This window comes from Triturus cristatus, chromosome 4_1, assembly GCF_964204655.1.
Source record: "Triturus cristatus chromosome 4_1, aTriCri1.1, whole genome shotgun sequence".
Classification (NCBI taxonomy): Eukaryota; Metazoa; Chordata; class Amphibia; order Caudata; family Salamandridae; genus Triturus; species Triturus cristatus.
Genome location: NC_140585.1, coordinates 803,086,433 through 803,108,178, shown reverse-complemented (window position 1 = coordinate 803,108,178; position 21,746 = coordinate 803,086,433). Strand labels below are relative to the sequence as shown.

Sequence of the window (21,746 nt, the reverse complement as noted above, 5' to 3'; positions counted from 1 at the left end):
GCCATTGACCCAGGTATTTGCCATTGACCCAATCACGATTCGTGAGCCACCACTGCAATTGTCGTGCAATTGTCGTGCAGTGCCCTCCAAGATCTGGATGATCAGGCAGGTTGCCCTGATGCTGCGCCCACTGGAACTTCAGGTCCCACTGCAGAACCCGCATATGCCATCAGGCATGTGGCACCAGCAGGATGCAAGAGGCCATCAGGCCCAGGAGCTGGAGGGTCACCCTGACTGAAACCCAGGATAGAGGCTGAAAGATCGTAATCATAGCCTGAATATCCCAGAATCGCTGCTCAGGAGGATAAACCCGAAACAGCGTCAAATCCAGAACCGCTCCTATGAAGGGGAGCTTCTGAGAGGGACTCAGGTGCGACTTCGGCACGTTGATGGAGAACCCCGCAAATGCAGGAGGTCGGCCGTAGTCTGAAGGTGGTTAACAACTGCCTGAGGCGAGCCCGCCTTCAGCTACCAGTCGTCGAAGTAAGGGCACCCCTTACCTGCGCAGGTGAGCTGCAACCACTGCCATCACCTTCGTGAACACCCGAGGGGCGCTGGTAAGGCCGAAGGGGAGCACGGCAAACTGAAAATGTTCCTGGCCTACCGTGAACCGCAGGTAACGCCAGTGGGCCGGCAGGACGGGGATGTGAAAATATGCGTCCTGCAAGTCCAACGCTACCATTCAGTCTCCAGGGTCGAGGGCAGCCAAGACCTAAGCCAGCGTCAGCATTTTGAACTTCTCCTTCCGGAGGAAGCGGTTGACGTTCCGGAGGTCCAAGATGGGACGCAGACCCCCTTTGTCCTTCTTGGGGACCAGAAAGTAGTGGGAATAACAACCACCCCCTACTTCTGGCCCAGGAATGCACTTGATGGCCCCCTTGGCCAAGAGGGCCGTAACTTCCTGCTGGAGAGTCGCCCCCCGACATGTGGTGGTACCGAGGTGGCATGGCTGGAGGGGTGGACTGAAAGGGAAGGGAGTAACCCATGCGGGTGATCTGCAACACCCACTTGTCCGATGTGATAGTGTGCCAGTGGGGGAGGTGATGGCGAATCCTGCCACCCACTAGCGTGGGGTGCTGCACAAAGCTCGGATTAGGAAGGTTTGGAGGTAGAAGCAGAGGGGCGGAGGTGGACTGACCCCCACACTGATTGCCAGAGCCGCCCCTGCAGAAGCCGCGGCCGCAGTGAGGCTGGTTCTGCACAGGCTTGCTTAAGGAACATGCCTGGGCGCCCCTGCCTTGGCCACGAAAGGAACGAAAACCAGGAGTGGATGGGTTCTTCGTGGAAAGACCCAAGGACTTGGCCGTGGCCCGCGAGTCCTTAAAACGCTCCAATGCACTGTCAGCCTTATCGCCAAACATGCGAGTGCCATCAAAGGGCATGTCCATGAGCGAGCTCTGGACATCGGTCGAGAACCCAGTAGATCGCAACCAGGCATGGCGACACAGCGCCACAGTCATAAAAATCACCCTGCCCAACGACTCAACGGTGTCCAAACCGCACCGAATGGCGAACTTAGCAGCATCCTCACCCTCAGCAACCGCCTGGGAAAGCACAGCATGGACCTCCTCAGGACACCGAGGCAACACCTGAGCAACCGTATCCCACACCGCGTGGGAATAGCGGCCCAATAAGCAGGCGATGTTCACCGACTGCAGCCTCAAGCTGGCCGAAAGCTGGAGCCGGAGAAGGAACATACGGCGTCAGAAACGGGGCGGGCCCGGCGCCGTCTCCCAATGCGGATCCCAGGCAGGAACAAAATGGTCCTCGAACCGGGGCAAGGGCGGAACGAATGGCACCGTCTGCTGCGCCGGAGGCGGAGCTGAGGGCGGTGCTGGGGCCGGAGCCAGCAGCGCTGGACCTCGTGGCGCCTGAGCCAACGGTGCAGGATCCTGTGGCGCTGAAGCTGGATCCGCCGACGGCCCAACAGGATCTGAACACAGGACCGCGGGGCCCAAAGGTGCGCCGGCGAGAGCCCGAAACCTAAAAAGGCGGCATTAAACTACGACGGACCGGAGTGAGGTGGGTAGGCCGCGGGACTCCCAGGCTCCAAAGGAGCCACAGGGGCAGAACCCCCTGTCCCCCTCATCCGCATCCGAGGACCGACAGGGGGACGTCGGAGAGCGAACACGCTTCTTCGACTTCTTTTTATGTCGTCGCTTACCGGAATCCGAGGGCGAAGGCTTGGAGCCCGAGGAGCGACGACTGCGGCCCCGCTAGCGATCCCGGGAACAGTCCCTGGATCTGGAACTGCGCTGGTACGAGTGCCAGATCTCCAGCAGCTTCCGGCACCACTCCCTCAAGTCATTCGGGGCCATAGCCCGGCAGTCCCGGCAGGACAGGGAGTCGTGGTCAGTCTCCAGGCAGTAGAGGCAAACATCGTTGGGGTCCGCCACTGACATATTGCGACGGCAGGCCCCACAAGATTTAAATCCAGGCATCCCTACGTGCACCAGGAGAAAAGGGGAGACAAAAGTCTCAAAAGTGTAGTCAAAAAGTGACTAAGGTACGTGCTCTAACCGGATCTGCGCTTGTTGGTGTGGAAAAAGAAAGAACTGACGTCAGCGCGCATGGGTGGCGCCTAAGTCGTTTCCGTGACGTCATCTCGGCGCTTACGACGCGCAGCGTCGGACGCCACCTACTGACACGCAGGGGTACTGCTAGCAAAACTTTCCGGATCCAGTCTGACGCCTGAGGATATTCTAAGGTATGGAATCCATCACTAACGTGTCTCTTTCAGATCCAAAGTTGTACTGTCTTGAATTTCCTTCAAAAGGTTTCTTGAGCTCTACACACACATTCATTATTTAGAATTAGCCTCCTGCCTATACTAAACAGTCATTAATATGTTCAAAGGTTTTAGATTCTGAGGGTTTTAACTCCCGAGTTAGAGGCCTCCTTTTGACAACAATTTGTAGCAGGAATATTCCCCAGCTTCATCATTCAGGGTTCTTCCAGACACAAAACACTCTTACATGAAGCGAATGATGGAGTATATAATTGACAAATCACAGTGACATTGGATATTCCTGTTTGGACAGGAAAGAGTGGAAACAAACCGCCCGTTGTGAGAAAGTGCCTCTTTTGCACAGTTAGCCCCCCACTTTTTGTCTGGTTTTTCTGTGGTTTCAAATGTAGTGCACAGGGTCCCTGCCAACCAGGTCCCCTGTGCCAGTCCTCCTTCCCTAAAAACAAATCCCTAATTGGCACTTCTACCCTCTGTAAGTCCCAAGTAAATGGTACTCCGAGTATCTAGGGCCTGGGAGCTGAAGCCCCAGGACTGCCCACTACACCCAACACCCACGGCCTGAGCATGAGTTGCTCACATGTGCAGTGAAGTCTCCCCAGCGATCCGGAACTCATGTCCAGCTTTGGATGACCGCTCCTGACCTTCACAACCGCGCCTGAAGTGTGAATCCAGAGGCTCCCCGCCGACCACTACCGGCTCAGGTAAGAAGACTCCGATGTCGAAAGGCACCCTTGCACCCAAAGCCCCTAGGCCTTGGTGAGCTGAAACGACTGTGCCCCTACGACCCCCTACATCCCAACTTACCTCTACTGACGTTGATCTTCCTCTTGCAGCCTCCGGTGCCACGCCTGCAGTCTCTTTGCCATCAGAAGAATCCTCATTAAAAAGTATTGGGCGTCCGAGGGCAAAATTGCACCCTGCCGCCCATGTGCCGCTGGTGGTGTATGTTTGGTGCTGCTCTGTGGCCCCCTCAAAGCCTAGCCCCTGCAATCGATCGACTTACCTACAAGCAGTGTGGCTCCAGGCACCCCCTGTCTCCACTGGAAAGCATTGGGACTAACACCAATTTTGACCCCTGCACCCAGCCACCAATGTCCTGCTGGTGGTGCAGTTTTGGTACTTCCCTGATCCCTGGCCCTTTTTGACTTTTGGCTCCGAAGAGTGGTATTGTAAGTTTAACCCTTTCCGTGCATTGGACGGCCAGGAGCCGTCGGACGTCAAGGTGGGTGTGTGCGACGGACGGCGCCCGGCCATCCTAGCAGCCACCCACGGTGGAAGCGCTGGCGCTCCCCTAGCGGGCCGACCTTCTTGCTGCCCCCACCGGGGAGGGCAGCAGAAGTCCTTCCGCTGCCCCCCCCGCCTCTCCCCTTCCACGTCATCTAATGACGTCAACGAACACCGCACGCCAATGTCATTAGGGGATACCAGATGCGCTGGAAGCCATTTGCTTCCAGCACGTCCATGGAGGAACAGGCGAGTTTTACCTCGGGAGGGTGGGAGGATTTAAAAAAGAGGAATCGGAGGAAAGGGTTTCCTTTCCTCCAATGTCTCTTTTCAGCATTTCTGCTGCACGATCGTGCATGGGGCATGATCGTGCAGCAGGAATGCCCACTAGACACCATGGATTTTTAATTTAATTACATTTTTATTGAGGATTGTATTGCGGGGAGGTGCCCGTTGGGCAAGGGTTGCTCCCCTTTGGGGAGCATTTTGTTAGCCTGTTTCTGCCCCCCCCCCCCCTCTGGGGGGGGGGGGGGATGGGGGGCAGATCGGCCCAATTAATGTAATTATTTTATTGTGTGCCCACTAGGCCACCAGGGATTTAATTTATGTTTGTGGGGAGTGGCCCCTTTAGCAAGTGTCACTCCCCTTTGGGGAGAATTTAGTTTGCCCGTTTCTGCCTCCTGGGGGGCAGATCTGCTATTTTTTTTCTTTTTTGTGTGCCGCACTAGGCCACTAAGGATTTATTTTTTTAATGTTGGGGAGCGGCCTCTTGGGAAAGGGTCGTTTTATGGGGGTGAACTATTTGGCCGTTTCTGCCCCCCTTGGAGGCAGATTGGCATATGTTTTCAGGCCCATCTGTCCCCAAGGGAGCAAAATCCGCTAGAAACCAGGTTTTAAAAAAAATTTGTTGGAGAGTGGACCCTTGTGCAAGGGTCACTCCCCTTTATGGGGTGACTATTGTGGCAGTTTCTGCCCTCTTTGGGGGTAAATCAGCCATATGTTTTTAGGCCCATCTGTCCCCAAGGGGGGGCAGAAGCCCATAGACAGCAAGTTTTTTTTTTAAATGTTGCTGTTGGGGAGTGGCCACTTGGAGCACCCTTTTTACGGGGGGGAATATTTAGGCTGTTTCTGCCTCCCTTGGCGGCAGATGGGCCTTATGCCTTTAGGCCCACTTACCCCCCAGCTTGGCTGGTTGATTGTGTGTGGACTAGTGCAGTATTTGCATATGTGATTGTAAGGTTTTATGTTCTCCTTTTCATTCTAGTGCAAAGCTTTTGATTCTTATATGCAGTTTCAGCAGTGGTTGATCTGCAGTTTTGAGTAGTTGCATTTATTTGGCTATGCCAATGCTTGTTAATTTAGACCATTCTGCACCAGTGGGTGGAATGTTCTAGTAGCTTTATAGGCCTTCTGCCTCAGGCTATACCTATTGTTAAAGGCCCTCACCTGCAGCTTGTGCCTATGACTCAAGTTCAGGGCTTTTAACCAATGTAGTCCTCTGCAGCCTGCTATAAGGCTACAGTGTGGACACCACTGACCTATTATTATACAATGCTCTTCTGCTAGCCACAAAACATCCACTTGGCTACCTAATGTATCTGCCAACCAGACAATCATAACAGTTGAACCACTCTACAGCTTTCCCCAGAATGCACTTGGAGCCTGTTTAGAGAAGAGCCCGATCTGAGATTCTGCTGTTGCATCCATGCCCCGTCCTTGGCATTACGTACATGCCTCGCCTCCTGTTGGCACACAGTTACAAAGCGTGCCAGTAAACAGGAATATGAAGTATGCTGAGCATGCTGTCAGCATGTCCCTGAGTCATCATAATCACACTTTACCTATCAAAAAAGTGCAAAGCAATTTGAAAACTTGGGTGACGGGTCCAATAAAGAGAAAACGATTACTCTATATAATTGTTGAACATGTAAACAATGTTGGATTTATAAATGTATAACTCTAATCTAGTTAAAAGAATGGTCTACTCTGAAGAGCTCATCATAATTACAAATGAATCATTGGAAGATTGCCCCGCGTATTATGTTCATGTGCCGATGTTATGTAGTTTTTATGTTGCACACGTTTAGCACTTCCGTGGCCAGTTAGAGCTCTCAGGCAGCATTTGGGTCTGTGGTTGTGGTGTTTCTCGGCAGGCCTTCTACAGGATATGGGGCGATGGGTGCGAACAGCCTTGGCCCAAGTGAATGCAGGCACATGGTGTGTAGTGTGAGGTTTCAACCCCAAAACTGCAGCTTGTGAAAGAGAGAGGCTCAAGACATTTATGACTTAAGACACTCTAAACACTGCCTTATTTCATGCCCGGCAAAAGCGTTAGGAAATCAGTGTCATTATTGTTTGCTCAAGACACGCACAAGAGTGTCTTAAGCCAGAGAAAATCTTTAATAAAGAAGGCTGCGAGTGCGAGATGGAGTACACATGCTGTATGTAGTACACGGCTGAGGGGTGAAGGTAATCCTGGAATAGAAGAAGGGGCAATGCTAATTCTGGTAGAGGGAAGGGTCGGTGTGAATTCTGAAAGCCGGGAGGGTAAATGTGAATTCTGGGAGCGGGGAGGGACGATGTGGAAGCGGGGAAGGGAGATGTGAATTCTGGAAGCCGGGAGGGGCGATGTGAATTCTGGAAACAGGGAGAGGTGATGTGAATTCTGGAAGCGGGGAGGGGCGATGGTGGGGAGAAATGGTGAGGGGTGATGTGAATTCAGGAAGCGGGGAGGGGCGATGGCGGGAAGCAGCAGGGAAGGGAGATGTGAATGCTGGAAGCGTTTTATTTGAATATGGGATTGAAAAGTTTTTAAGTCATCTACGCATGCCTGAATAATTTCATTCTAACCTTACTACAAATAACACAACCTTACACAATTTAGAAATATAGGCCCTCACTCAGTGTGCTACCTGACGATATAAATATTCTCCATGGAGTTTTTAGACACACTTGAACTAACAGTAAGGGTATCTAACAACTCCCTTGTTTGTGTATAAACTCGAAAGTGACCAGAGAGAGAAACGAAGCTCACTTGAAAGCTACTCAATGAATAAATACCAAGCACTGAAATACAAGCGCGGCCTCGCAAGTTAATTGTGAGAGGGGGAGCAGGAAGTGAACCCGCGCGTGCTGGGGAGAGCAGTTTGCTCTTTTTCGAAGCACATACTCATGCTTGTGGCGCGCCCCTGCACGCTCCCGCAAGGTATATGCCGCCACAAGCGAACTATTTTTCGAGTATGTGCTTCGAAAAACAGCAGAACAACGGCTAAAGGTCCTTCTATGCAGCACATGCGCGCTGCTGCAGCGAGACCTAAAAAGGGTCAGTTTTCACTCGAATAATTTGATGTGTCCACGTTGCGTTTTGGGCTGTTTCCTGTCGCAGATATTAGGCCTGCCCACACAAGTCAGGTACTGTTTTTATCGGAAGACTTAGGGGAACACAGAATAGTAGAACAAGTGCTATTACCAATTGACTTTCTTTGCATTTCTGCCTTCCAAATGTAAGACAATTTATAAAAAAAAAGTCATTTTAAAAAATGACCTCTAATCTAATTCACATGGTTGTATGGGTACCCACAATTTTGGAGCTGTGCAAAAAACCACTGCTTCTAAACTCTATATTTTGTTCCCATTTCAGAAATATATTGGTTTCCTTGGTACCTATTTTCACTCTTTATATTTTACCAAATTAATTGCAATATACCCGATACACAATGAAAACCCATTGCATGACGCAGCTCAGTTATTGGCTCTGGGTTCCTCGGGTTCTTGGTGAACCTATAAGTCCTATATATCCCCACAACCTGAAGGGTCCAGCGGATGTAATGGTATATTGCTTTAAAAAATATGTCATGCTTAGAAGAAGTTACAGGTGAAAACGCTGGCACAAATGGCTGTTTTTTTAACTCAATTTCAATCTTTTCTATTTTCATCTGATAGTTTCTATAAAAAAAAACCTTGATGGATCTACACTTATGGCCCCTTGCTGAATTCGGAAGTTTGTGTAGTTTTCAGAAATGTATAGCTTTCAGGGATCCATTATTGGTTTCACAACCATTTCTACCACTAACTGGAAGGAGGTTGAAAGCACAAAAATTTGGAAAAATAGGCTCAGTAAAATGACAAAACTGGATAGAAATCTTTGGTTTTCTGACAAAAGTCTGCCTTTCTCTGAAAGCTGAGAAGATGGTGATTTCAGAACCACAAACCCTTTATTGATGCCATTTGCAGGGAACAAACCAGTCGCTTTCGTCTGCAGCAATTTTTTCCCATTTAAAACAAAATGTTTGCTGTATTTTGACTGATTTCTTAGTTGTCTCTAGGGGAATCCACAAGGCCTGGGTACCTTTAGAATCCTCAGGGTGTTGGGAAAAAAAATGCAAATTTGACTCGGATACCTTATGTGGACAAAGAGTTACAGGGGCCTAAGCACAAACTACCCCAAATAGCCAAAAAAAGGCTTAACATCGGGGACTAAGTATAATTTTGTAAAATTGGTCTGGATCTCCTTCTTGAGTCGCAAGTTCATTATTGATCACTGTTGTGCAATAAATGTCTTACACTCCTTTGATTTAGGCCTAAGGATACTCGCACACAATACCACTAATAGAGCACTTTGGGTTTCACTTTGAACCCTCTACACTTTGAGAACCCCTGGACTCTGTGCACGGTATTACCAATTACAGGCAATATCACAGTGGCAGCCTCCATTAACAAAGGGTGGGCAGTGGGTGGAAGAGCGTGGGGGGGAAATGGGGCGAGAGCTGGGGAGGGAAGAGGGGATGACGGGTTAATAATTTAAAAAACTTACCGCATGCCGCAGTCCGCCTCCTGCGTCACGTCGCTCCTGCTGGCCTCTTCCTGTGTCCCAGCAGCCCCTGGGACAGACTCCCAGCCAATCCCTGTGCTGCAAGCAGCGACTGGTCTGAGCGGGCTGAAAAGACGCCGTGCTCAAACCAGGGAGTATTTGAGGGTTTCTCCAGCCAGGCTGCTGAATGCAGCTGGGCTGGAGAAACAAGTGTGCATGTGTGTTTGGGTCAGCCTGAGACAGACTGTCAAACACACATGAGCGCTTAGGGAGTGCACAAGCACTCCTCCTCCACACTCCCATGCCCCGCCCCTTCATGCACAGGTTGGCAAACGAAAAATGAAACGATGCTAGGGGCGTCATTTTATTTTTCGATTGCTGGCTCTGCGCCAGGCAATGGGGTGACAATCCTCCGCCGTTGCGGAGGAGCCAACACTGCAATATCATATGCAGAGCCAGCTTCCTACAGTCGTCTTCACAAATGCAGAAAATAATCAGTGTTGCAATAAATGTTATGGGGTACTTTCTAAAATGCATCTGTAAATGCATTTTCAGCAAGGAAAAAAGGTAAGCAGTGTCCAGCACTCGGTGATCCTTCTCTGCAAAGCACAACACAAATGTGCGCTCCAACAGTTTAGACATGGCACCCTAACATATTTAAACGCTTTGGTTGCCTTAAATGGGCAGTTCAGTTGTTCTTAGGGAACGGAGACCTTCAGTTCAGTTTTTTTCAATAAATGTTTCAAGTCAACATTAGATGAAAATTATTCCTCGTCTCATTGTCCTAAAGAGGCATATTTATGTACTATTCGGTAGAAAATATGCCTTCAGATTGCCATTTATGTTTTCTCGCTCTCTATCTCTTGCACAATTGTTTTGGAACCCCACAGAAGCAGAAATATTCAGCATACATACATTTATAAGTACGATTCTCTATCAGGGAAATAAAAAGTAGTTTAAAGCATACAAAAGTTTTCAGTGCAATAAGAATACATTAATGTATTCTCACCCCAAAGTTCAACCAACTTGGAAAGAATAATGAAGCAGGTTTTTTGTGCAATCGGATCAGGGTAGTCAACAGCTCCTTGGATGATGGTGAACACCACCCGCTCCACATTCTCAGCACCTAAACACAAAAACAATGACAGGCAATTATATCTATGCAATTCGTGCAACCATGGGTTCAACTACGATCTTTTAATGAAGCTATCCAAAAAGAAATCTATTTTAAATGACAGGAAACTATTATTGCAAATTACATAAACCCACTTACCTTTGCAAAGAGTCCTGAATTCCTTAGCACTAATGCAAAAGGGGTGACGTTGCATTTATGCTAAATGAGTCACAAGGCTATTTTCCCATCAATGTGGGTATATTTCAGGCACATCGCAGTAGGACTGAAAACTATTTCAAATGTCTTCAAATCTGAAGATGGCTATAATGAAACCTGTTTAAATGGCATTAAAATACAGGAAAATAATAAGGGTAAAGAGCCTACAGAGTAATGGAGTCACCATAGTTTTATTCTACTTGTATAGCTTGACGCTCTCCCAATTTCAAATTACAGGTAGGTTCTACAGCAAGTAAGAAGAAGAAAATGGAGAATTTGGCAGCACTGGGCAGATTAGTGCTTGGTTATGCATACCTTCCTAGCCAAAGTAAGCACTGCTCCAGGAGTAATCATTAAAAGCATTAAGTTGGCAGAAAGCCGTGATATAGGTCTCTGAATTACGTTCCTCGTAAATGCAACCAAAACGGCCTGCTGGTGTCTGCTAGAGCATCGCACAGAGGTTTGGTCGCATGCAGAATGAAACAATAGGTGGCACAAAATGTATTCCATCTGGCCGAAACAATTCCAAAGGTCCTCACACAAATTGATAGGTAGACCAGAGGTCCCAGGTTCTAAAGTGACAAAGGAGCAAAATGTGCCAGACTTCCAAGTTTTCTAGTTCCTACTCAATCATAAAAGCAGGTATGCCATGATAGAATACTGGAGGGTGACCAGGGGCGTAGGAGACGCTAAAATTCTGGGAGGGACAACCTTTTGGACTTTTCAGTGACCTTTTACAAATCGGCTCTTGTCTGAGAGGCATATGCTTTGTTAAAAGAATACAGTCACATAGTTTTGTAGTGTAACATTGATAAAGGCAGGCATGTAGTCACAGTTTGCAAATATGCTTTAATTGTCATTTACATTCACAAAGTAATTAGACCAAATGTGAAAAAACAGGTTTTTGAATCTTACACCGTCATGCACCAAGCAAACAAAGGTGGAACGAAAAAAAGGAAAAATTAACTGAATGCTCTTTGCGACATTCCTAAATCTCAAAATGCTATTTGACTAATATTGGAGTGTACTAGAGACAGGCTGCATGCTCACAGAGCTGTAAGAGCAGATACATGTCCACTTTCTAAAAGTGTATCAAAGGATGTGCCGTTCCTAGCCGGGAGTACTGGGGAGAGTGAGGTCTTCCTTCGTGATGCCCTTACACACCCCGAGGGATGTCATGCTTAATCATTGGGCCATGCTCCTCGTCGGGGCCCGGAGCAAGGGTAGGGATCACGCTAGTTGCCTGACACCCTTCTCCTCAGAGCAATGACGTGCTCTGCCTCCCCGTAGGCTGTAGGTTCCTATACTGGGGGTCTACATTACCCCAGTATAAGTCTACTAGGGTACTACTCTACCACGTCTGGATATCATACCACATATAGGGAACCAGACCTATAGTAGTGCACCACTCACTTTTTGGTCCTGATGAAGTGCCACTTGACCCGCAAGGGGCAGAACGGGCACGAAACATGTTGACCCACCACACCACGATAGCCCTTTAAAAACATTGCACCCACTTAGGGCTCCAACATATATTTTAATTAGGTTGGAAGTACCGTAGTGAATAAATTATATTCAAATTGGACTGCTCCATACTTATTTTAAACTCACCCTCCTGTGCACTACCCAGCCCGCACACACCCTACAGCTTCTTCAAAAGATCTCTGCCAAAGAGCCCCATTTACGGGAGCCCGTTAAGCATTGCAGCGCCAGCCCGACGAGGAGCATGGCCCAATGATGAAGCATGACATCCCTCGGGGTGTGTGAGGGCAACACGAAGAAAGACCTCCCTCTCCCCAGTACTCCCTGCTAGGCAATGCACATCCTTTGATACACAGTCCCTGTCTGGAGCTAGTGTGCAGGACCTGTTTAAATACAGCTCCTGGTCCCTCCCTTTCTTTGATACACTTTCTAAAAGTGGCATATCTACAATAGTAATATGCAATCCATCCTTACCAGTAAAAAGGATTTATCATTGCCATTCCAAAGTTATACAACATGTCACTGCTACTCCTTTCTAACCAGGAATTACACTTTAAAAGAGTGTATTAAGGAATTCCCACTGTCAATCTATGAGAAGAATAGGCCTCACATTAGTGAAAAATTAATGCAGGTGTTTTTCACTAAAAGGACATGCAAAACATAAAAGTACATGTCCTACCTTTTAGCAATATAGCACCCTGTTCCATGGGCTACCTAGGCCTACCTTAGGGGTTACATATGTGTAATAAAAGAAAGTTTAAGGCTTGGCAAGGGGATTTTAATACTAAGTCAACCTGGCAGTAAAACTACACACACAGGCTCTGCAGTGGCAGGCCTGAGACATGTTTAAAGGGCTACTTGTGTGGGTGACATAGTCAGTGCTGCAGACCCAGTAGTAGCATTACTTTACAGGGCCTGGGTTTATGGTGTACCACTGTACAAGGTATTTACAAGTAAATATAAAAGGCCAATTGCCTTTTTTACAATTTTTAAGGGAGAAGCACATGCAATTTAGCACTGGTCAGCAGAGGTAAAGTGCTCAGAGTCCTAAGGCAAACAAAATGAATCACAAAAAGAGGAGGTACGCAGGCAAAAGCATTTGGGGGAAGTCAGTCCTAAGGCCGACAGATCTAACCGTATGGTATAGGATTCTGTGTGTCTGTATGAGTATTGAAGTCAGTCGGATCCCCTTTTGGAAGCCCCTGGTTTAGCAGGACACAAGAAGGAGAGCAAGAATAGTTTCTCAAACACTAAGTTTATCGCCTGCATTCCTGGCTGGAGGGTGGAGAAACCCTCAATGCATCGCAAAGTATAAAACACAATACAAAAACTTTTGTTGTCTAATCTATGAGAAGCGCTATTGCAGATGGACGATTTAAATGTAGAGTGCACTCAAACCGCATTATCTTGCATAAGAATGTAAGACACCCTATAAGATAAATTTGCAATAAGAATTATCCTTGCATGGGATGCTCACAAAAATGAGATTTACAGTGTTTGTGTGTTTACCAATGTAAAACAGCCTGCTGTGAGAGACAGATAGGAGATGCTCACAGAAGATAGATACAGTTAGATATGCAGAATGAGTTGTGTGTCCAAGCTCAGATATGAAGTGTTAGTGATGAACACCAGAAACAGTGTTTGTGTGTGAAGCTTACAAATGAATACAATGGGAGGAAGGTCACAAATGAGTAGTGAGTTGGATGCACTAAAGCACAAAAACGTTTGCTATATGAGAGGCTCACAAAAACTATAAAAATGACCAAACTAGCAAATATGCCTCGTGCTAGGATTTTTCCAGCCAAAATATTGAGCATTTAATTGATACAATGATTGAAGGTGTGGAGGCCTTGCTCAAGACCATGATGATTTATTTACAAGTGACATTTGGAGAGTTGCGTATTAACAGTGAAGTAATCTTAGGGGAACAGTTATTGCTATCAAGAAAAAAGGTCAGATGGGCAGGATAACTTGGATATGGATGGTGATGCTCAAGAAGATGAGCTAAACTCCGCTTCCAAGCATATCCAGGAGTCTGAAGGCCCCTTACTGGAGAACTCTAGTCCCCCAGGGAATAGTTCTAGTGACACAGAGGGAGGCCCTAGAGGTATGACCCCCGTTATGCCTCATGTGAGGGTACAAAAGGTTCAGGGGAAGTCCAGGTCCTCCAGTTAATTCTGCCTCCTCTGCCACTTTAATAGGGACCTCCATCTCTAGCAGGAAGGGGGAAACTCTTTAGAAAGGAAATACCACCTGCTCAAACTTGAGAGCGCCAAGTTCAGAATCAAGAAGGAACAGTTAGCCCTAGATAGAAGTACAGAGGGCTAGGAAGAATTTGGTATTATAATTCCATGGTGGCAGGACTAGTGAACCTCAAGTTAGGGAACATCCTTTTGACACTAGGAACTAGAGCAAGATAGTCCCTCCTTACAAGGAAGGTGATGACATCCATAAGCGGATTACTGCTTTAGAGAGGGTCTGTAAAGCTCAGAAGATTCCTCAGGGGCAGTGGGCAACTATCCGTTGGCTCTCCTTTGCGAACAAAGGTAGAGACAAACTTTTGACTGTAAAGGGGGAAGATGCATACAATTACAAAGTCTTGAAGAGTGCCTTTATAGGTGGGTTTGGGTGAACCACTGAGCAATACAGGGTTAAGTTTAGGGACATACAGAAGGCACACACTCAACAGTGGGTAGATTGTGTAGACAGTGCTATTAAGGCTCTGGAAAGCTGGCTTCATGAAAGTAATGTGGATGATTATGAAGGACTGCACAATTTACTTGCGAGAGAACACACCCTTAAGTGTTAAAATCAGCAACTGCACCAGTACCTGGTGGTCTCGGCTCTGACCTCTCCCCAAGAATTAGGAAAGAAAGCAGGTCTGCACCAGGGGGAAAAAAGTCTAATGGTGGTGGTGACCAGAAGAAGCAAGATTCTTCTAAGGCCCAAGAGAAAGGTATGGAGAAATCTAAAGTAAAGAAAGTCTTCTGAATGGCCCCAAACATTTTCCTCTGGGGGTGGGTCCCAATCTTCTTCCTCTTCTAACAAGAAACATTGGTGCTATTTGCCGAGAAGTTAGGCACCGAGGGAGACCAGGATCATGGAAAAATGGACCAGCCAGCTCCCAAGAGAAGGAGCAGGAAGGGTAAAGATGTATCCTTCTCTCAGACTCCCAGTGAGAATCAGCCTGCTGATGGAGATGATCTCAGTACCTGTGAATGAACTGTCCCAGAGGAGCTTGGCCCTGACAAGGCAGAGCTCCTGGGGGCAGGGGGGCATTCCAGGGTAACGTCTGGTGCAGAAGTCCTGCCCCTCTCTTGAACATCTTAGACTGCAAGCTGCTGCTGAGGAAGCAGGGAATGTCAGTCAGACCCACAGGACGTAATGGGAAGATGGGCACCTGTTTTCTTAAAGTAGAGGCCCCAAGCCTGGTGCCACCAGGAGGTTGGTCATACCTCAGAGGTTTTGGCAGGACATATTGGGCAAAGCAAGACTTGGGACAGGCTTGTCCCTCACTTTCACTAGCTTCACATGTCTGAAGACACCAAGGCGTTTTTTGCACTTGTGTCACCTGCCAAGCCAGTGGTAAGTCAGGTGGTACTATAAAGGCCCCCTTAATCCCACTACCAGTGGTTGGGGTTCCCTTTGAGAGGGTAGGGATAAACATTGTAGGTCCATCAAACCCTCAAACAGCATCTGGACATAGTTTTATCTTAGTGGTGGTTGACCATGCCACTAGGTATCCAGAGGCTATTTCCCTTAGGACCACTACAGCGCCTGTAGTGGCCAGGGCCTACCTTGGAATCTTTTCCAGAGTTGGGTTCCCTAAGAAGGTCTTGTGAGACAGAGGTACAGATGTCACGCCTAGCTACATCACTGCTATGTGGAAAGAGTATGGTATTATCTATACGTTTATAACACCATCTACTGGGCAATGGGCTTGTTGAAAGATTTAACATGATCCTCAAAGGTATGATCGTGGCACTCCCAGAAAAGCTGATGCGATAATGGGATGTCTTACTACCTTGCCTTCTCTTTGCCCACAGAGAGGTTCCTCAGAAAGGGGTGTTCTACTGCCCATTTGGACTTCTGTTTGGAAAACCAATTAGGGTCCATTATGTCTAGTCAAAGAAGGATGGGAGCAACCTCTCAAGCCTCCTAAACAGGACATAGTAGATTATGTACTGGGCCTGCATTCTTGCATGGCTGAGTGCATGAAGAAGACCAGCCAAGAGCTTCAGAAAGCTTGGCACAACCAGCAGGCTGTACCGACTTTACCAGCCAGGACAGAAAGTGCAGGTGTTGGAGACTGTGGCCCCAGCAGCTTTTCAAGAGACAAGCGGAGTGGCCCCACACTATACTGGAAAAGAAAGCTGAGGTCACCTACTTATTTGACCTAGGTACTCCAAGAAGTCCCCACAGGGTACATCATGTGAATCGCCTGAAAACGTTTATTGACAGGGCTGACATGATGTTGCTCATGGCCTGTGATGAGGGACATGAGGAAGAGAGTGATCCTCTCCCTGATCTCCTCTCTCAAAACCCTGTTGATGGATCAGTTGAAGGAGTAGTCTTGGGAGACAGACTCACTGATCAACAGCAAGCTGATTGCAGACATGTTCTCAATCAGTTTCCTGGTCTCTTTTACTGACACCCAGTCAAACCACCTGGTGTAGCCATGAAGTGGACACAGGTGACAGTCTGCCTCTGAAGAGCAACATTTACAGACAGCCTGACCATGTCAGAGTTCGCATCACAATAGAAGCCCAAAAGATGCTGGGGGAGGGGGGCATGGGGGGGGGCATCGTGTCTTCATATAGCCCTTAGGCTAGCCCTGTAGCCCTTGTACCAAAACCTCAAACCCAGGGTGGTAAGAGAGCGAATAGGTTTTGTGTTGACTATAGAGGTCTCAATGCAGTCACTAGGACTGATGCCCAACCAATTCCCAGGGCAGATGAACTGATTGATACTTTGGCCTCTGCCAAATATGTCAGTACATTTGACCTCACTGCTGGTTATTGGCAAATCAGACTTTATGAGGATGCCAAATCAAAAACAGCATTTTCAAACCCCAGTGAGCATTATCAATTTATTGTGAGGCCTTTTTGTTTCAAAAATGCCCCTCCCACATTTCAGAGGCTGGTGAATAAAATCTTAACAGGTCTGGAAATCTACAGTGCAGCATATCTAGATGATATAGCTGTCTTTAGCTCCACCTCGGAGGATCACCTGGTCTACCTCGAAATGTACTCACTATCAAGATCCCAATGTGCAGGCTAGGGCAGAGTAAAGTTGTGTACTCAGGCCACCTTGCAGTTGGAGGCCAGCTTCAAACATTGGAGAACAGAATTCAGACCATCATGGACTGGTTTGCTCCCACTACTCAGACTCAGGTCAAAGCTTTCTTGGGCCTGAGTGAGTATGACAGGAGGTTTGTTAAGGGCTATGGATCCATAGCGACACCCCTTAATGCTCTCACCTCCAAAAGAATGTCTACGAAAGTTCAGTGGACAGTTAGCTGCCAGGAGGCATTTGATGACCTGAAGCAAGCCATGCGCTCTGCTTCAAATCTGCAATGTCCGGTGCTAGAAGTATGATCCCATGTACTGGGGGGCTCCTTAGGGGACCCCATGGACTCCTGGTAACAGTTTCTAGGGTCTGCCAGCAACCTAGTGCTGCTGCCAACCACAGATATGATTCTGCCCTTCTGCTGCTGAGCTGAGGTTAAGCAGGGGAAGGTAGTACAATAGGTTTACTGTCACAGGAGTTGTGACCCTCCTCCCAGACAGGATTTAGTGTAGTGGGCTGGGGTGGGATTGCCTTCCAGGCCTCCAGACTGTTATGAAGGGCACACTTGATCCCCTCTTTGCATACTTCAGTTTGAGCCAGTTCAGGAACCCTTGGTTCCCGCGCTCATGAGAAACTGGAGAAAGGACAGGACCCTCCCCTCTGTCCAGCCCCTCCTCTGGGAGGGACCCTGGTGACGTTCCAACCCTTTCCATAGGGTACTTAAGGGGCTCCCCTGTGGATGGGTCCTCAGATTCATCGTGTAACAAGACTCACCTCTGAAACCAAGAGGACACTCTTCGACCGTCTAGACACTTGAACTTTGTTGGGCTTCAACTGGAACCGAGACTGCATCAAGGAAGAGTCCTGCTGCTCCTGGTCTTGCTGTTCAAGTCTTCTGAGTCGTCTGTGTCTGTGCTTCATCCAGGTTCTCCAGAAGTCCTGTGGGCATCAAGGACATCTGAAGTAATCTGGTGAAGTAGTCTCTCCCTTGCATCTGCAGGCACCGCAACAAAGCTGACTGGTCTGCTGCTCCTGTCGTCCTACGGGCTTTCCAAGGACCAGCAACACAGGTGGTGGATCTGCAGCTCCCTAGAGGCCTGACCTGCCTTCTCTTCAATTTTGAGGGCAGTATCCCTCGTTGGAGCCGCTGGGACTGAACCCCTGTGCACCCCATCTACTTGCCATTGCCAATGCTTGTTGGCTCTACATTCCAGGGATCTTTGGGCTACAAGAAGCTCAAACCTCCAGTACCTCATCCATTGAAGATCAGCATCCTCATTGCATCCTCTGCACCGTGGGCCTCCATCTTTGGTGAGCTGCCTGAGGTCCTCGTGCGACTCCTGTGCCTTCAGCCTGTGGGTCTTCTCAAGGGTCTTCCTTTGTTGCAGTGGGCTCCCCTGCTTGCTCAGGGCCCGCTCTGATTCTCCTGCTGTTGGTGAGTCCCTTGGACCTTGCTGGTCCCAACATTTGCATCTTTTTGCCTTCTACTCCAGTTGCGGCTACCAAGGCTTGTTGCTGCTCCCGCCAGACACCTGCATACTGACACCTGATGTGGGCCAGCTCGTGCACGGCTCCTGGTCTTCCTCGGCATTGCCTGGTCCTCACAGCTGCAGGGACAAGGTAACTGTCTTCACTCCTAAACCTCCAGACACAGGTGGGCATTGTGCTTCCGTGCCTCCTGGTCACTTCCGAGTGGCATAGACTCAGTCCCCTCTGCTTGCAGGTTCTCCTCTTGAAGAGTCTACTCTTGGATTCCATTGGACTCCTTCACAGACTTCTCCAGAGGCATTTTCAAAGTGTTCCATTGTCGTCTACGGCAGGTTCCGACGTCACTTCACCCTATGCACATGGCTTTCCTAGTGCAAGTAACCTGATTCCAGGTGGGGTGGGTCTGCAATCTCCCAACTTCTAAAGGGTTTCTTCGGAGTCCTCTGAGAAGGGTCCTCCTTCCTTAAAAATGCAACTGTGACTTCTCCATTGGGTACGTGGCTGTTTCTCCACTCTACCCAGGAACTGTGGGAGGCTGTGTGCACTTACCTTGGGTGGTTCCTTGTGTACCCAGCTCATCTGAGTCTTCTGGTGCAGTTTACATTCCACTTTCTTAGTATATGGGTTGGTCTCCCCCGGAGACCAGTGTATATTTGTGCTACTGACTTGATTATTTTGAAGTATTCTTGTGAGTATTATTGATATCTCTGGGTAGGAGATATGCCAATGTGTTACTGATTGTGTTGCATAATAAATAGACCTATTTTTATAAACACCTTGTGGTTCTTTTTCATCTAATCTTTACACTCCTTCAAGATAAGCCTGAAGGTTGCTCTACACAGCTACCACTTTCAGAGCTTCTTTGGTTATCAAAGACCACTAAAATCACCATTAGGGTTGTCTGCATTAGTGCAAGGTGCATCACTCTTAAGTGTACACTATATACTAAGCCAGCCTCCTAGAACCACTAACACCAGTTCTCCATTGTACTTTTCCCACCAGGGTACAAGTCCTAAACAACCATTTGCAATGCAATAGGTCTCGCATTTGTGAGAGTTTAGGCTATTGGCATTGCAAATGACAATACCTTTTATTTATCTGTTTTGATAATTAACACATAAATAAAAGGCATTGTCATTTACAGTGCCAATAGCTCAAACTTTTGTAAATGTGAGACCTATTTCATTTCAATGAAGCAGCGTCCCGGGCTTCTTGGAAAGTGAAAGTGCACATGGTGTGCTGAATGTTAGAGGAAAGCATGTCCTGCCTGCAGTAGGAGAAACTCATTAAAGAAAACAGTGCTTACAGACATATAAGACATACAGTGTAACAACAGAAGTAAAAGAGCCAGTCCTCACAGGAGGTTATCAATGAAGACAAGGCGGTACTAAGGAGGGACTAACAAGCCTATTAACGAATCAGAAGCCAGCATTTACGGAGGACAATGACACAAGCCAATGACAAATATGAGCAGAGAGTGGGTGGGCTTCAAGTTCATACTCGAATACAGCATGCCCCCAGAGCAGCGCATGCGCTGCCCAGGCTCAACCTAAAAAGGACCTGTTCATTCCTATTGGTCAATAAACTATAGGCTGCTACCACCATGCTTGGGTTGCTAAACTCCTGGCAAAGGCAGTAGCCTTTGACCCCTATGAGGGTAGCATTTTGGCCATCCCTCACAGCCCATAAGATCACAATCCGTGAGACAGGCTTGTGTCATGGTGCACATGCATGATTCGTGTTTGAGCATAAAAAATAATCTACCTTAGGGATCCAGACATCATTACAGTTTGGGCACTCAGGGCATGGGTACAAGTCCATCACCATGTGAGGGACATTTCCGTCCCAAAAGTACATGTTTGTGGGTATGTGTACATCTGTGGAAGGCAGTGCATCAATGCAGAGTTGGGGCACTTCTACACTGCTTTGTAGGTGTCTGAAAATCTGTTTACATCCATGAAGGGTTGTGTACATATGTGAAGGGCTTTGCGCATATCTGCAGGGCAGTGTAAATCTGTGATGGTCTTTGTGCATAAAGATGGACTTGTGTAATACTACGCAAGATTGTATATATCTAAGAAGAGCTCTGTGCATCTCTGTAATGCCTTATGCGTGTATATGGGTCTGTGTACACCTATTAAAGGTTTGGTACATGCATGTGTGTCTGTGTACATCTTTGCGAAGGACTTTCTGTATATTTTTAGATATGTGTACATCTGTGAAGGTCTTCATATTTAGGTATGTGAGCATCATTTAAGCACTACCAACATCTATACAGGGCTTTGCACATATTTACAGGCCTTTGTACACCTATGAAGAATGTAGTACATATTTCTAGATATGTGTACGTCTGTGAAGGTCTTCGTTTTTAAATTTTTAAGGACCGTCGCACATATATAAAGTATTGCACAGTTATGCAGGGCTATGTCCATGCAGGACTGCGTACGGTTATATAAATCTGTTTACCTCTGAAGCGCTTGGAACGCATATGGAGGGCTGTGTACACCTCTGGAGACGTGTGCCCATAAGTGAGGGACTTTGCACATATATGGAGATCTGTGCTCATCTGTAAAGTGTTTTGTATATAAAAGTAGATTTGTGCAGAATGGTGCGGCCTGAGTATACCTTCTAAGGGCTGTCTACATCTGGGAAGCACTTAGTACATCTTTTTTAATCTGTATACATCTCTACGGGCTGGGTTAATCGAACGAGAGCGGTGTCCCTGTATGCAGAGTTGTGTGCATCCGTGAAGGAATATGTCCATCTCTGGAGGGATGTGTCCATCTATGAAGCACTTTGTGCACATTAATGTAGATCTCTTGGTGTATGTGAAGCGGTATGTGCAACTATTAATGGTTTCACGTGGGCCTGTCTACATCTTTCAAAGAAAGTGTACATTTATGAAGGGCGTTGTGTGCCTATGAAGGGTTTGTACAAGTAGGTGGATCTATGTGCATTTATGCATGGATGTGTACACCTACGAAGCAGTGTGTACATCGATGAAGGGTTGTGTGCATATTTACAAGTCGCTATACATCCACGCAAGGCTGAGTATTTCTGTGAAAGGATTTGTAACTATGTGTAGTTCCATGGCCATGTATAAATGCTTGTGTGCGTTTACTTAAATCTGTGTACATATATGAAAGCATTTGTACAGATATATGGAGGTCGGTGTACATCTGTGAGGGCTCTCCATTCCTAAAAGGGTGGTGTGCTAATTTACGAGGATTTGTGTTCATACGTGCATATCTGTTTGCCACCTTGGAAGGATTTCTGCAGACAAGCCGGTCCGTGTACTTCTGTGGATGACTGGACCTCTCTTCCGATATTTGTTCTCTCTGTGCACGCTCGCACAGTTCTATGAAGGGCTGTAG

At 47.6% G+C, this 21,746-nt stretch overlaps 1 protein-coding gene across 2 annotated transcripts in view; it reads right to left on the bottom strand.

Moving 5' to 3' along the window:
* XPOT (exportin for tRNA) overlaps nucleotides 1-21,746 on the bottom strand; it is a 464,061-nt gene that overhangs the window by 85,199 nt on the left and 357,116 nt on the right. For both annotated transcript variants that reach the window (XM_085653409.1, XM_085653408.1), the window contains one exon: nucleotides 9,793-9,909. In XM_085653409.1, the coding sequence (XP_085509535.1) occupies nucleotides 9,793-9,909 (117 nt within the window). The remainder of the gene's footprint in view (nucleotides 1-9,792; nucleotides 9,910-21,746) is intronic.